The sequence below is a fragment of the Eptesicus fuscus genome, chromosome 2, assembly GCF_027574615.1.
Source record: "Eptesicus fuscus isolate TK198812 chromosome 2, DD_ASM_mEF_20220401, whole genome shotgun sequence".
NCBI lineage: Eukaryota > Metazoa > Chordata > Mammalia > Chiroptera > Vespertilionidae > Eptesicus > Eptesicus fuscus.
The window spans coordinates 71,758,139-71,774,885 of record NC_072474.1 but is presented as its reverse complement, the minus strand read 5'-3'; the positions used below and the strand labels follow the sequence as shown (position 1 = coordinate 71,774,885).

General features: G+C 44.9%; 1 protein-coding gene across 7 annotated transcripts in view; it reads right to left on the bottom strand.

Moving 5' to 3' along the window:
• LOC103300583 (cytochrome c oxidase assembly protein COX18, mitochondrial) overlaps positions 1-15,335 on the bottom strand; it is a 102,810-nt gene extending 87,475 nt beyond the window's left edge. For 4 of the 7 annotated variants that reach the window (XR_008558611.1, XM_054728462.1, XM_054728448.1 and 1 more), the window contains exons 1-5: positions 14,838-15,248; positions 13,734-13,834; positions 10,919-11,082; positions 9,743-9,867; positions 8,769-8,876 (exon numbers count right to left, since the gene is read on the bottom strand). Coding sequence is in view for 6 of the 7 variants with exons in the window: in XM_054728462.1 (XP_054584437.1) it covers positions 8,769-8,876; positions 9,743-9,867; positions 10,919-11,082; positions 13,734-13,834; positions 14,838-15,179 (840 nt within the window). In the remaining variant the exon portion in view is untranslated. Of the gene's footprint in view, positions 1-4,519; positions 6,153-8,768; positions 8,877-9,742; positions 9,868-10,918; positions 11,083-13,733; positions 13,835-14,837 lie in introns of those variants that run through there. The other 3 variants (XM_028133891.2, XM_008157464.3, XM_054728452.1) reach the window with 3 other exon arrangements.
• Between the last annotated feature and the right edge of the window lie 1,412 nt (positions 15,336-16,747).

The following is a 16,747-nucleotide window of genomic DNA, read 5'->3' as shown; positions in this document are numbered from 1 at the left end:
GGAGGGCTCAATCTTTCTTCTTGGTTGCTTGCTCCTCCCCAGCACCTTCATCTTTCTTCTCATCCTCAGCTTCTTGGGCATCTTCTCCTTCACCTTCACCTCCTTCTTCCTCTTTTGCGTCCTCAAATTCTTCCTTGGCACCTTCTTCCTCTTCCTCTCCGTCAGCCACTTCCTTCTCCTCCTCCTCTTCAGCTTCTCCTTCAGAAGGGGGTTCATCCTTAGCTTCCTCGGCTTTTGCAGCCTCAATGGTCTCCTCTACCTCGATCTGCTCCTCCTAGACTTGGCTGGTGTATTAAGAAGGGAAGGAGCGAGCGGACATCAAGTAGGAGCTGGTCTGTAAACCACCATAGGCAGATCGACCCAAAGACCTGGGAACTCTGGGAGTAGCAGCTGGCTATGCTTCCCATGCTGGTGAAACTGAGCTGGGTATACTCACCTTTCAAGAGTTTCCTGTAAGCTGCAATGTCAATGTCCAAAGCCATCTTCACATTGAAGAGTTCCTGGTATTCTTTTAAATATCGTGCTATTTCACTCTTTGTAGTTCTCAACTCATTTTCTAATTTGTTGATTGTGTCCTGCATAGCACTAATATCGGCGTTCTGCTTATCCTCCAGCTCTTGCAGCTGCTCTTCCAGCACTTCGTTCATGTCCCGGCTTGCTTCGATCTCCAGGGTCTTGGCCTTGAGCAGGCGGCAGCTCTTGGATACCTCGTCCTTGGCGGCGCGCACCGCGTAGGTGTTCTTGGCAGTGCTCTCGGTCAGCACGGTGAAGCGGCTTTTGGACCATTCTTCGGCATTCTGCATGTTCTTGGCAGCCAGCTTCTCGTACTGTGCACGGATGTACTTGAGCACGGCAGAGAGGTCGGACTTGGAGAACACATCCATCTCCACGGAGATCTGAGCATACTGGATCTGCGCCTGCGGCCTGGACCCCGCGGCCGGTGTCAGGCGCTGCCCGCCTGGCCTGCCCGGTCCCCGATCGTGGCCTGGACCCCGCAGGCGGCAATCTCCTCTTCGTGCACCTTCTTCAGAAAGGTGATTTCGTCCATCAGGCTATCGATGCGCATTTCGAACACAGTGCCTGTGAGAGCCGCCTTGTCTGCACCTTTGATCACCTCCATCAGCCAGCCCTCGGCATCCTCATGGTTCAGCACCTCTTCCTGGTAGCTCGCCTGCAGGTTGCTCCCAGTCCCTTCTGAGCCCCGGTGCCTCCTAACTGCCCACTGCTCTCTCCTCGCCAGGGACAGGGCACAGTGGTGCGGGGCACAGGCATCCCATTTTCATTAAAATGTTCAACCTGGGCCTGGTCCACCAGTGTCCTCAGGAGGCCTGGGGGCAGGCAGTGGTCCCGGAGACGCTGGCCACCCCTGCCTGCCCGGGTCCCAGATCGAAGCCTGGACCCCACGGGCGGAGTCAGGCACTGCCCGTGCCGCCTGCCCAGACCGATCATGGCCTGGACCCCACAGGTGGTGTCAAGCAATGCCTGCTCCGCCTGCCCAGTCTCAATTGCGGCCTGGACCCCGCAGGCGGTGTCAGGCGCTGCCTGCCTGGCCTGCCTGGTCCCCGATCGCGGCCTGGACCCCGCAGGCGGCATCTGGCGCTACCTGCCTCACCTGCCCGGTCCCCAATTGTGGCCTGGACCCCGAGGGTGGTGTCTGATGCTGCCTGTATATGCAAATTTACCCGCCATCTTTGTTGGGTTAATTTGCAAATCACTCCTGATTGGCTGTGGCCGTAGCGGAGGTAGTCAATTAGCATCTTTCTCTTTTATTAGTGTAGATGAGTTATCTATACTAATAAAAGGGTAATATGCAAATTGGTCACAACGTCCTCACAGAAACAACTGAATAGCAGGCTGCGTGGGGCAACCAGGCCAGCGAGGGCCAACCAGGCCAGCAGGGGGGGCAGTTGGGGGCGACCAGGTTGGCAGGCAGGGGCGGTTAGAGTTGATCAGGCTGGCAGAGGGGCAGTTAGGGGCAATCAGGCAGCAGGCAGGTGAGCATTTAGGAGCAAGCAGTACCAGATTGTAAAAGGGATGTCCGATTGCCGGTTTCGGCCCGATCCATGTAATCGGGCCGAAACCGGCAGTTGGACATTCCCCGAGGGGTCCTGGATTGGAGAGGATGCAGGCTGGGCTAAGGGGATACCCCTCCCCCCGTTCATGAATTTTGTGCACTGGGCCTCTAGTCTATCCTATCTAATAAAAGAATAATATGCAAATTAACCATCACTCTGCTATACCCACAAGCCACGCCCACTAGTCAATCAGGAGCAAGTATGCAAATTAACCAACCAAGATGGCTGCAGCCACGCAGCGAGCAGGAGGCTTGGGTTTCCTCAGCAATGGAGGAAGCCAAGCTTTCCGCACACCCTGGCAGGCCCAGGCCTCCACTCAAGGCTACAAAGTTTCAATTATAGAAGATAAATAAATCCCAACAAAAAATGGCTGCAGCCACGGAGCGAGCAGGAGGCTTGGCTCCGCTCAAGGCTACAAAGCTTCAATTATAGAAGATAAATGAATCCCAGATACCAGGGCCTCTGCTTGGATCGCCAGGGGGGCGTGGCCGGCCTGCAAACCACTACAGGCCCCTCGCCCAGGCCACCCCACGCTCCAAGGGAAGCCCCACCCTGATCCGGGACACCCTTCAGGGCAAACCAGCTGGCCCCCACCCGTGCAGCAGGCCTCTATCCTATCCTATCTAATAAGAGTAATGTGCAAATTGACCATCACTCCAACACACAAGATTGCTGCCCCCATGTGGTCAAAGATGGCTGCCCCCATGTGGACACAAGATGGCTGCCACAAGATGGCCAGCAGGGGAGGGCAGTTGAGGGCGCAGAAGGTGCAGGGGAGGGCAGTTAGGGTTGACCAGGCCAGCAGAGGAGGGAAGTTGGGGCAACCAGGCCTGCAGGGAAGGGCAGTTGTGGGGGGACCCAGGCCTGCAGGGGGAGAGCTGTTGGGGGGGACCAGACCTGCAGGGGAGGGCAGTTAGGGGTGACCAGGCCTGCAGGGGAGGGCAGTTATGGGCAAACAGGCTGGCAGGGGAGCAGTTAGGCATCAATCAGGCTGGCAGGGGAGTGGTTAGGGGGTGATCAGGCTGGGAGGCAAAAACGGTTAGGGGCAATCAGGAAGGCAGGCAGGTGAGCAGTTGGGAGCCAGCAGTCCTGGATAGTGAGAGGGATATCCGACTGCCCGTTTAGGCCCGATCCCAGTAGGATTGGGCCTAAACGGGCAGTCGGACATCCTTCGAGGGGTCCCAGTTTGGAGAAGGTGCAGGCTGGGCTGAGGGACACATACCCCTGTGCACGAATTTCATGCACTGGGCCTCTAGTATATATATAAAAGGCTAATATGCCAAGTGTCCCCTCAGGAATTCAGCTGGGAGTTCGATCCCTCGCTATGACGTGTGCTGACCACCAGGGGGTGGCGCAGAACAAAGGAAGACCCTGGCCAGCAGCCAGAAGGCCCCGATCAGCCCTGATTGCCGGCCCGGCCTAGCAACCCTACCTGTAAACAAATTTTGTGCACCAGGCCTCTAGTTTGCTATAAAACCCACCTGGAGAAAGAAATGAGGGGGATATTTACCAGCCTGAAGTCAGGTGACTGATTCACCCCAGTTCATAACACACTGGTTTTCTTTATACAGGAGTATATCCCAAGATCCCAGTTACTCCCAACTCTATCAGAAATTATTCTGAGATCTGGAATGAAGGGCCTTGTTTTTTCAAATAAACTTATTGTATATATTGGAAAAGCAATTCAAAAAGTTTGAAAATGGGCGAGCAATAAGAAACTAGGTAAAATATACATATGAAAAAAGATACAAATGTACAACATGAAATCAAGGGGAATCACAGTAAACCAGGTAAAGTGTGCACATGAAAGATTTACCTATTTGAAAGGGAGAGTCAAGCATGCCTTTATTTTTCACTTTTAAGAAAATGACACTTTTTTGAGTAGTCAATGGAAGGGGTTGACTTCCCTAATCCCGTCATAAGAAAAATATCTGAATCAGTACACAATGATACATAACCTAAGAGCCAACTTATTCCAGAGAGAACCAAAATTGTCCCCAAATCTCCACTCCTCTTTTTGCTATAAATGAGGATACACATTTCTATCTCTGCTTCCTTGATTGTACTGGTATATGTTGCAAACAGTTATTCGAGGTAGTTATTTTCATAAGTCAGCACAAAGACTGGATTAGAGAATACTGAACACTCCTACAGAGTGAGGTTCCTGTGAGCCTCTGGTCACATTTGTCAACCATCAGTACAATGTATTGTTGAGTCATTTACATTAAACGCATGGCCAACAGACTCCTGACTGAATGAAGCTTATCTAATGCAGGTTTTTTCTCCTTAGGAAGCTTCACAGACTTCTTGTGATTAGGAACATTAGGCTGCACTTCAGCATGACACTTAGAAGCCATTTAAAATAGAGAAATAACCAAAAAAAAGCACAACATTGAGAAAAGAAAAAAACCCACAAACATAGCACTAAGCAGAAAAAGGACACTTAAAGTTTTAAAGCTGAGCTATGAAGACACAGCATTGCCTTGTTTGACCTCCTGGGAAAATGTGCCTCAGGTGACTCAAATATTGTTACTCTGTGTGTGTCCAAGAATGTCATCAAAAGTATTGTATTGATTTGGGGTTTACAAATAAATTTTAGTGCATAGGCAAATACAAAATCTGCAAATGAGGATTGACTGTACCTAAGTTTTAATTCCTTTACTGGGAAGCAGGGTTATCTCAATCATAAACCAGGGCTGGGAAGTCACGAAAAGAGAACCTAGTCTCAACTGCTCCCTCTAATTTCTCAGTGAGTTGCAATAACATGGCAACCAAAATGGCTAAGATATAATAGATATCACTCAAGAAATGACTTATTACCTTCATTTTAGTTTTTATTGTAGTAAAACAGAAGATGGAATAATAGGGCATCTCAGAAATAGGTTCATATTTGAACTCAGTGAAAATTTATAATCTTCTCAAATGCCTGTCAAACTTATTCCTAAATATCTCAACCAGAATTAATGTCATCATCTTTTTGAGTTAAACAAGCAGACTACTGGGTCCACAATTTATATTACCTGTCAATTTTTCCTATATCAAACATCTACCACTGTTTAAACCCATTAGAGTACTTAATCCTCCCAAATAAATAAGTTTATAAAATCACCTCCAAAATCAGTAGCCCATTCTGGTTTACCCTCCTTTGATTAAACAAGCTTAAGCTTAAGATGTTTCACTTTGCTCTAGTAGTACTTAGTTCCATACTTTATTTCAGACTTCTTAAATCTTAGGAAAAGGAATGTACGCTGTCTGTCTTCTTTCAGAATATGGTTAAGAGACCATACCACCTACCATATTAGGTACTTTCTTGCATGCATGGACTCCTCTACCACCATGTATCTCAAGTCCATTTTTTAAAAAATCACAAAATGACTCACTGCTAATGTATGTTCCATTCAAATAAGATTTCTTAACCAGGAGTTACCAGAGGCATTTCAGGGCCTGAAGGCCCCCATGTTGTCAGTCTGAGGATTTTTCTGAAAACATAGCTTTATTAGATGCTCAAACAGGAATATGATCATTCCTACTTCCAAAATTTTTAGAAATGCCTCATTGGATTCTCTTGTTTTATATAATTTTCATGGGTGGGACTATTCAGTACAATTGGACATCATTTAGCATCTAGTCCTGTTCTCCAAATTTCTACCACCTCTAGCAAGTTGTAATTTTATAAACAAAACCAGGCACTTTTATATTCTTGGGATACAATCAAACATGCCACCTACATACTAGCATTTAAAAGATTTTAAGTAATGCCAAATATAACTGGATTATATTTTAACACAATACTTCACAGAGTTCAAGATTTTAAATAAGGGCAAATTAAATCATATCTGAATAATCTTCTAAGTATATTAAAGTGTTAGTGATACTTCTGTTTCAAAATTGCTGAAAAGTATGTTATTTTCTGGAAATGTACTTGGTGTAGAAAGCAGCAAAGAGGTCCTTATAAGGAGTGTCTGAATCTCCCTTGGTCAACGGTATATGGCAAAATTGGCGAAACCTAGGAGAACGCAGCAGCAAGTTCTGTGAAAGGCCCATGAAGCTGGAGCATAACCAGTAGAGAACAAGTGACTATAAAAAAAAAAAAAGGACATGAACGTTAGCACCGCTCATTCTCCACAGACACCAAGCTTCACAAAGAAAATTATAATCTCTGCAAATAGAAGTACACTAGGACTAAACAAGACCTGCAATGGCAATTAGATATCTGTGACGGGTCTAATAGGTAAGAAAGAAGGATGAAAGACCAAAATGCAACAAGAGAGGTATTCGTGATAGAAAGTGGATGACAGAGTAGCTCCCAGGGACCAAGAGAGGTCTCGCTGCCCTTCTTTGGCATTTAAGCTTTTTCCCCACCAAGAGTCCTGATAAACTGCCATAATTGGAGGTAGGTCCTAGAGGCACAGCCATTTATGATGGCAAACTTAGCCTCCCTAGACTTCACTTTCCTCCATGTAGTCATCTATCTACCAAATTTTCTAGTAACCAGTTGCTAAGGATGGTCAGGAATGCATTATCTTTGCCTTTTCTGAGACTTATAGCTCAGCATTATCTTCACTTTTCTTTTGTACTACCATCCAGAGTGATGTATGTAGGTCAGTGACTAAGTTCTACAGCCTCTCAAAACAATCCCATACAAACGTTTCTTTGGCATCAGAAGGTCACCAGAACCCAGAGGCATGATTGTGTGGTGGTTGAGCCCAAGCCCTGGAGTCAAACTGCTTGAGTTTGAATTCCATTTATTTGACTTTGGGTAAATTATTTTTCTTCTGTTTCAGTTTCCTCATTTATAAAATGGTCACAGGACTATACCTATCTCAGAAGGTTGCTGTGAAGAATAAATGAGATAACTCACATAGAATGGTAAAGTAGTGTGTGGTCCATATTAAGCACTTGCATTTGTTCCAAAAGCAAGTTTTTAGGAGCAGAAAGTAACACATCATCAAAGGCAGATTACCATTGTAGTTAAGAGCAAGAGCCAAGCTGCCTGGATGTGTAAGACTCGGCCACTTAACAGATGAGTAACCTTAGATGAGTTACTTAACTTCTCTGAGCTTAAGTTTCCTCATCACTAAAGTGGAGATTACAGTAGCAGCTACTTCAGTGCATTGTTGGGAGAATTATAAGAGCTAATATATGCAAACCACTTCAAATAGTACCTGGCACAAAGTCAATGTTGACTAAATATTAGCTATCACCATCATCTGATTTATCCACTAAGCAAAACGTACCCTGGACTCAACTGTACAGACTATAAGCTGTCTATTAAAAATCACTCTTCTTCCTTAGTAATAAAGTCCCAATTTCCAGAAGGGTATACTGCCATGGCAAAGAGAAAGACTTCTCAGCCTCTTCGCAGTGAGGTGTGGTCAGATAACTAAGAGGTAAGCAGGAGTGTTTGGTGGGACAGCTGGCAAGGCTCCCTCCAAGGGCTACTGCACATGAAGCACCCTTTTACCACTCTTGCAGATGACAAGCTCCAGCGGCCATCACGGCCATACTGGGGCCTGAAGGACAGAAATTATAGACTGTGGATGGTGGAGAATTAAGAGAGAAGCAGCCCTAACTGGTTTGCCACAGGGATCGGCCCTAGACCAGCAGTCAGACATCCCCCAAGGGGTCCCAGATTGGAGAGGGTGCAGGTTGGGCTGAGGGACACCCCCCCCAGCCGCCCAGTGCACAAATTTTGTGCACTGGGCCTCTAGTATGAAATAACTGCAAACATAACAATTTCTCTATTTCTATAAAAGTTTAATTACAGCCCTCATCAGTTTGGCTCAGTGGATAAAGCATCGGCCTGTGGACTGGGACTGAAGGGTCCTGAGTTCAATTCCGGTCCAGGGCACATGCCCGGGTTGCAGGCTCAATCCATACTGGGGGGGTGGGGGGTCGGGCAGGAGGCAGCCAATCAATGATTCTCTGATTCTCTCTCATCACTGATGTTTCTATCTCTCTCTGCCTCTCCCTTCCTCTCTGAAATCAATAAAAATATTCTTTAGCCCTAACTGGTTTGGCTCAGTGGATAGTGTTGGCCTATGGACTAAAGGGTCCCAGGGTCGATTCCGGTCAAGGGCATGTACCTTGGTTGTGGGCACATCCCCAGTAGGGGGTGTGCAGGAAGCAGCTGATCGATGTTTCTCTCTCATCGATGTTTCTAACTCTCCCTCTCCCTTCCTCTCTATAAAAAATCAATAAAATAATTATAAAAAATAAACATAAAAGTTTAATTACAAATAAATGGGGACAAGTGTACCTATCTCATAAAGAGTTGTATGAGGTTAAATAATATTATATATGAACACATATGGACTTGGCACAAAGTTTGCTTCTTTTTTAAGTGCTCAATTCCTTAGCTAAGTCTATAAAGATAGAAAGAATTCAATATATCAACTAATCAAACAGAGCAAATACTTTGTTCATAGTAGTGTGCAAGGTACTTTGCAAAATTGAAAAAGAAAAAAAGTTTGATTTAGTAAGAGTTAAGACACATTCACATAAAGGGAAATCAACCAATCCCAAGAAATATGTGTCACTCGGTGATAGAGACAGTAAATTAGTTATTACAGAAAAACTCAGAAACCAGTAAGGGATTGAGTTTTCAGAGAAAGCTCAGGAGAAGAGGCAGAACTCAGCTAGATGAAGCTAATATCAGACAAGATTTAGCACACAATGCTGGTGTTTACTCACCGAAGGTACTGTCGCAGCAATTGGAATCATCAACACAGATATTCCCCGAACAAAGTAGGTAACACCCGTCTGAAAACGAGACATTCCAACTTTTTGTAGAGCAACAATCTGAAGGGCAGAATATATACACACACCATGATTATTAAAATCCATAAAATGGCCTTCACTTACATTTTAACCAAAGAAAAAAAAGAAAACACTGATAAATTTATTTGATTGATCAACTATCTTTTATAAAACTTAATAATTAAGTCTTAAATGTAGCTTTAGTTAACAGCAATAAAGAAGAGATTCAACTATCTATACTAATAAAAGGGTAATATGCGAATTAGACTGGATAGACCAGATGTCTTCCAGACATCCTTCTGGACAAAGCCACAGCGGCTGCGAGGGCCGAGGACTGGTGCTGCGGGAGAGGCAGCGCCATGGGCCAGTCCAGCACTGCAGCCCCTTCCACAGAGGCAGCGGGAGAGGGGGCTGCGTGGTCCTGGTCCCAGTGCTGTCCCTTCTGCAGAGGCAGCCACAGAGGCAGCGGTGCGAGCCCGGTCCCGATGCCACGCCTCCGCAGAGGCTGGACAGGGTGTGACCTGCTGTGCCTCAACCTCCCACAGCCCCTCCTCCAGCCAGCCTGGCCCCAGATCGCCCCCCACCCACCAGTGGGCGGGGGGGTGGGGCCAGCGCTAAGAAGCAAGGGCCGAGGGCCAACAGGCACGGTGGCTAGCAGTGGCAACAGTGGCAGCAGCAGCAGGATGATGGGGGAGGTGCCTTCTCCTGATGGGCCGGGCGCCTCCCACAGAGGGAGGCCAGAGGCAAGAGCAGTGGCGGGGTATTGGGGGCGGTGCCTTCCCCTGACCCGTTACCTACTCACCTCCAGGGAGTAGTTCTGAATTAAGACTCAAACACATTTATATTTGATGTCAGAACAGAAATCCTAATAATTTAAATGGCAAACAATCTTGTTTAAAACCACTGACCTCTACTATTACTAAATTGATGGCACCAATGCAGATAGGCAGAATCCAAGTGGAATCCAGTGCAGTGAGGTCAGGAAACCACAGGACCCCACCAGTCGCTAACTGCTCCTGCACAGAAAAACCTGCTGAAAGTTTACAAATGAAATAATTTATTACAACAGCAGAAGGAAATACAAAAGACATAAGTAAGATGATAATTCCAAAAAGGTGCCCCTCACACTAAAGACTTGCATTGGTTTTATTCAGGCTCTTTTCATTCCATAACACAAATCAGTCCTTCCTGGATTGAAAAAGAGGCAAGCAGCTTTCTGTAGCAAACAGACTTAGAATAAAAATATGTAGCAGTGCCCTGACGGTGTGCCAAGCGGTTAGAGCATAGACTCATGCACAGAAAAGTTGAGTCTGCAACAGACACCTGTATTTTCTGATGCCTGAATTGGCTTAGGTCATCCAACAAATCAGACTTCTGCATCCGCATGTCTTTGGACATTATTTTATCATCTGTGTGGACAATTCGATTTCCAGTCAAGGGCACAATTCCCTGTCAAGGGCACGTACCTGGGGTGCAGGTTCAGTTGGGGTGTGTGTGGGAAGCAACTAATCTCTCACATGATGTTTCTCTCTCTCCCCTCCCACTCTCTTTAAAAATCAATGGAAAAATATTCTTGGGTGAGGATTAACAACAACAAAAAAGTAGCAATAATCATTTTAGGCTTAACTTTAAATAATTATGTAGCCATAGCTGCTTCTTTAGAATCTATTCAGATTACTTTCTGGTTCGAAATACCTTTAAATTAAGTAAAAAACAAATGCTATGGTTCATATTGTTTCTTAATTAATGTTTACATTTATCACTGTGAAAGCTTTTCTGTTTTCTTAAGTTTATAAACAAAAACAATTCCTGGTTAGGAAACCAAATTATGAAATTATAACACTAATTTTATTATGATCTCTAAGAAGCAGTATTACTGCTTTCCTTTCTAGATTTATTTTTCTCAACATAGCTAGTTGGCTTACACTCAATATTTTAAATTGTATATTTATACCCTTTATAAGCAAGACTGGTTAAAGTATTCTGATTATGAAAAGTATGGGTGTTTTTTTCTTTTTTCTTTAGAGTACAAAGACAATGTTAGGGAACTTATTTGGGGGGAAACAAACGTCTATAATAACTACCTTCTGAATGTGTTGCTCCTGTGCTAAAATTCCGCAGAGCAACAGACATAAAGATCCACATTGGAAGCTGAATCCAGACCAACACTGTGGCTTTGAAAGGGTGGCAATTATCCCGAACATACAGATCTGAAACAAGCCTCTGCATATTCTTTATATAAGTGAACCTATTTTGAGGGAAGAGGGGAAAAGGAAAGGGAGAAAATGTCATTGGATCACTAATAGTGTTTCATAACCATAGCACTTATTGGCTGAAGAATTTGTGTAGGGTTTTTAATTGTCATAAGCTATATTAAGGAGCTGCCTAAATAAAAGGTAAATAAAGCCTTTTACTGAAAATTCTCTAGCAATGTATACAAATTACATAACAATTCAATAAATCTAACACTGGCAAACTATAAGCTTTGTCCATGGTAATCTTTGGCTAGTTAGGCTTTAACAAGGGAAACCTCATTACTAACCTGGTATTACTGCAACTTCTATAGGAAATATGAAAAGTAAAAGTACATTTTATTCAAATCCTTCCATTCCAGCCAAGCTCAATTACTTGGTCCCTGAATATATTATTTTGTACCAATGTGGTTATATACTGTGTGCGCTCTTAGCCTGTCAAAACAGTCTCCATTCTTCAATTCTTTTTCATGAATATTTTCTTCGTTTCTCTGTTAAGCATATTAGTTATTCCTGTTGTTAAGTCTCACTTTCTTGACTACAGTCTCCTTGAAGGTCAAGTGCTGGGTCTTATTCATCTCTAAATCTCTTGCCGTATATTTTGTAAAAGGTATGGCATGTAATAGGTTTGCTACATTTACTTGAATTAAGACAGCACTCACTGACATTCCAGGCTCTTTGTAATTCTGTGACTCCTTTACAGACACCTGTATTTTCTGATGCCTGAATTGGCTTAGGTCATCCAACAAATCAGACTTCTGCATCCGCATGCCTTTGGAAATTATTTTATCATCTGTGTGGACAACCCACTATCTTGGCTGTCCAACTGGCAAACTCCCTTTCACCTTTCAAGACTGTCCCAATGAAAATGTAGGAAACCTTCGGAGTGTCTTTCTAGAAAGCCACCCATCTCCACAACGATGTGGCTGAACAATCATCGTGCCAGTGCTGCATCACCAGGGTGCCACTAACTTATCTACGATGTTTTTATAACCCAGATAAGCAGCTGCAAATTTGTTCTTTTGGCACAGAGCTGTAATTCTGAGATTTCTCTGATAAGTAAAACTTCAAAACTACAGGTTTGTCAAGTCTTTTTAACACTAAATAGAAAGAAGCACTTTCATAATGAAAATAGTTGGCAAATTTATACCTACAGAGATAAATGTATGGATAACCATATATGTGTATATACACATATTTCTCATTTCTGTGAAATGGTAAACACTATGTCACAATATAGTAAGAATAATAATTTGGGAAACTAAGTAGTAGCTTAGGTTGACTGAAGCATGATGACTTAGAAGTTCCCAGTGGATGACTATGGTCATGCACCCTTGGGCAAGAGTTTCTAAGACCCCAGAAAGATTACTACACAGGGTAACTACAGTGGATGGACAGCACCCTAACTATCCAGTTGCTATTATAATATTCACATTTTCTACTTCCTCACTCCTGAGGGCTATTGCCTACTGTATCTTTTCATAAAGGTCAAGTTTGAAAAATAACCTGTATTAATTTGTTGACTAAAGCACCAACAGACTGGCACAGTATCTTTATCCTGTGAAGCCTTCCCTGACTTTCCATAATGATCCAACTCCTTGCACAAAACCTTTTTTATCGTACTTAATTCAGTCATTATTTGATTGCAGGTCTTTTGAGTAGGGTGGGGTCTCTTTAAGAATAAGAAACTTGCCTGGGCGAAAACCGGTTTGGCTCGGTGGATAGAGCGTCGGCCTGCGGACTGAGGGGTCCCGGGTTCGTTTCCGGTCAGGGGCATGTACCTTGGTTGCGGGCACATCCCCGGTGGGGGGTGTGCAGGAGGCGGCTGATCGATGTTTCTCTCTCATTGATGTTTCTAACTCTCTATCCCTCTCCCTCTCCCTTCCTCTCTGTGAAAAATCAATAAAATATATATTTTAAAAAAAGAAACTTGCCTGGCCCCAGTGGCTTAGTGGTTGAGCATCAACCTATGAGCCAGAAGGTCACAGTTTGATTCCCAGTCAGGACACATGCCCAGGTTGCAGGCTCGGTCCCCAGTGGGAAGCATGCAGGAGGCAGCCAATCAATATTTCTCTCTCATCGATGTTTCTATCTCTCCCTTTCCTTTCTTCTCTGAAATCAATAAAAATATATTTAAAAAAATAAAAGAATAAGAAACTTGCCCTTATCTTTGTTTCTCCATTTCTTTGCTTTCAGTCCAGCATATAAAACAAGGTGTCCCCAAAAAATGTCTAGTTTAACAGCTGATAGCTCAATTTTGAAAATCAAATGTATTTTTATAAATACTGCCTTTATAATTATTCAAAGTGTGTGTATACATTTTTTTGGGACACCCTAAATTATGCCAATCCTGGCTGGGTAACTTGGTTAGAGCGTCATCCCAATACACCAAGGTTGCAGGTTTGATCCCCAGTCAGGGCCTATACAAGAACCAACCAATGAATACATAAATAAGGGGAACTTCCTCTCTCTCTTAAATCAATAAATAAAAAATAAAACTACCATGCCACATAAACTTATTAAAATATTAAAGAAAAGAACTACTTTGCTGCTAAAGCTACAGAATACTCAAGCCTATAATTAACATAATCACTTTCACATTATATACATATATTTTCATGGTCTTATATGCACAGAATTATCTTACCTGGCAACTCTTTTGGACCACCCCAACTGTTTTGCACGAACTGCAACTTCATGGTTAAGGTGTTGGGCAATATTTTTTATTTCTGGTTGCAAATTTTCCACCTAGCTAAAGAAAAAGTAGAATTTGTTATGAGCACATAAAGGATCTTTATTTATAACCACTCATAGTTTTATTTTCTATTCCCTCAACTCATTTACAATTTTTGTTTACTGCCCAGCCAGAGTGGCTCAGGGAATTACAGTGCCGTCCGGTTCCCACTGGAAGGTTCTGAGTCCCAATCCTAGTCAGGGCATGTACTGGGTTGCCAGTTCCATCCCCAGCCCATCAGGCCAGGCTGCATTTGGGAGGCAACCAATCGATGTTTCTCTCTCCCACTGATGTTTCCATCTCTCTCTCTCTCCCCACCTCCTCCCTCCCTCCCACAGTGTCTGAAATCAATGGGAAAAAAATATATCCTCGGGTGAGGATTAAAAATATATATATATGGTTTACTGAGCATGTCAAAAAACCTTAAGTCTAAGCATAAGATGTTAAATTGCTTAAGATATCCTGTTACAACCAAATCCAAATTCCGGATTATACACTTAAGCTACGTGCCATTGGGCAGGTTACTTCACCTCTAGGATCCGGTTCCCTCGTAAATAAAACGTGCAACAGTGCCTACTTCACAGGGTTATTGTAAGGATTAAACGAGAACTGCACCTGCACTTTCATGTTTCATCCCCGGCTTTCCCAGTACCGGAAACTGAGGAAATAGAAGTGTATTAGTTAAATCGTTAATTTTTTCTGTGACAGCAACCCCCAAAATTGTGCATTTTTATCTGCCCCGTGTTGATTCTGTAAAGTAACTCACTGCCTTAACTTTTCTGCTCCTCATTCATTTCTCTAACAAGGTTAGTCACCGCTCCTGCTTTGCGCACAAACCCAGTAGGGTAAACGAGATGGCTGGTGCCTGTATCACTAACCATCTCTTACTCCTCACATCCAATGCTAGGCCACCTTCCGGGCACGGAAGTGGTCACGACCAGGAACCCTAAGCACTCCGGCGGTCCGCCGTATCTTACTGAGGCCGGCCGCCTCCGGGCGCGGCGCGGCGCCCCTCACCTTGGCCAGGATGTAGTGCTGGTAGGCCGCTAGGGGCAGCGTGACGGCGCCGCGCAGGGCCACGGTGGTGAAGAGGATGCTGCCCCACCAGGGCAGGCCCGTGACGCCGTGCGCGGCGAGCAGCATCTCCTCCGCGCCTTGCACAGGCGCCGAAGCGGCCAGCGCCTCGTACCAGCCGCCGGCGCCGCCCGGGTTCACTGCAGACACAGAGGCCACCGCCCACGCCGGCAGAGCCGAGGGCTTGGCACCGCAGGTCGGGACCGGAGCAAACTGCGGGCCCCAGGCTCCAGGCTGCAGGCCAGGCAGCGGCCGCAGCCACCTACCGCCAAGCCGGCACAGCATGTGTGCGCCAGGGCTGAGCCCGAAAGGCGGGCTTCGCAAGCTAGCGGCAGGTACAGGTCCGTCGACCCCGCGCGCATGCGTCGGCGACCCGGGAGCGTCCGGTGGGCGCGCGCCCGCCCTCAGCCACCGTTGACCTTCCCGGTCAAGTCAGTGACGTTCGCGTCGCACTGGAAATGACGTAGAAGATGGGGAAGTCCCGCCTTCCCCACGCGGCACTGGGCAGGCCTACTGCGCACGCAGGAGATTTTCCCGCTGCTGGCGTGGACCTGCTCAGAGGCTGGACCGGAAGTGCAGAGGCGGGGCCTTTCTAAAGTCAGTCTTCACCGTGTGCCTTTTCATTATTTTTTTTTACCTAACCGAATTGTGTCATTTTAATGGATTAAGCTTGGGGGGGTGGGGGGGGGGGAGGTTGTGGCCATAATGTGGTTCCCACCTCTTTAGGTGCATCCTGATTGCTTCCGCTAGGAGCTAGATTATACTGCCAGAGCCTACACGTGGCTGAAATGCCACTTTGGAGAGAGCCATGTGTTTCTGACCAATCCTGCTTTAATCAGCACCGCTTATGTACCAGGCACAGTTCGTTCAGTCTGGGCTCATTTGTTCCAGTTAGAATTTTTAACCCCACCTGCAAACTGAGTTTCCTTCGCTTTATCTTTTCTAATACATAGCTATTAACATAAAAATATCCAGACCTGTAAAGAATTTTTGTGAGGTTATTTGAACCAAACTGGACAATTTCCAGGAAGTAAATTTCAAATATTGGGGTAATGCTCCAGAGAATGGCTGTTTTTCGTCTATTTTTATACATTGATTGGGTGGGTTACATGAAATCTATTGGTGATAGAGTGGGAGAAAGCAAAGCAGGGAAACCTCTGGGAGGAGATAGTTAACCGTAAACAATTAACATAACAGTAACAATGAAGGAGCTTGTGGTCTCCCATCCTGGTGCCCAGGGCATTTGGTTGTGGCCTGAGGTGTCTGGAAAAAAGGGAAGTTACAAGTTACCCAGACATTTCAAGGATATGTTATCATAGATGTAAAAAGACAGACAGGCTCAGTTAAGGTAGAGGTTGACCTTGTCAGTGAAGATACCGGCCTAAGACATAACTGCCCACCATAACTACTTTCAGTTAAAGTTTAATTTCAGACCATCCTTTGTGGTTACTTTAGGTCTCTGGGTTTGCAAGACCACCATGCAGGCCTTCCCTGAGCTTGTCAGGTTAGCATGTGGCCCCTTTCATCAACATAGCAAAACTTATATTGAAGGTCAAATACCATTTCCTGAGTTAAGAGGAATTATCACTGGCAATACGGTGAATTTACTAGAGCTTACATTATCCTGTGTAAGCTTTCCAGTCTGAACAGCAACATTAGGTGTCTTCTGGTTAAAAGGAATACACCAAATCTTCATGGACTAATTTTTAGTATTGTTGCTGGTAACAGTAAACTGGAGTGACAATGAAGGACTTTCCACAGAAGGGTCACCACTAGACTTAGGGGCCAAATTGTGTTTTGTGGAATAAAATGTTAATCAAAACAAAGAAGCCTCTGATAAATGTTGGGGTAAT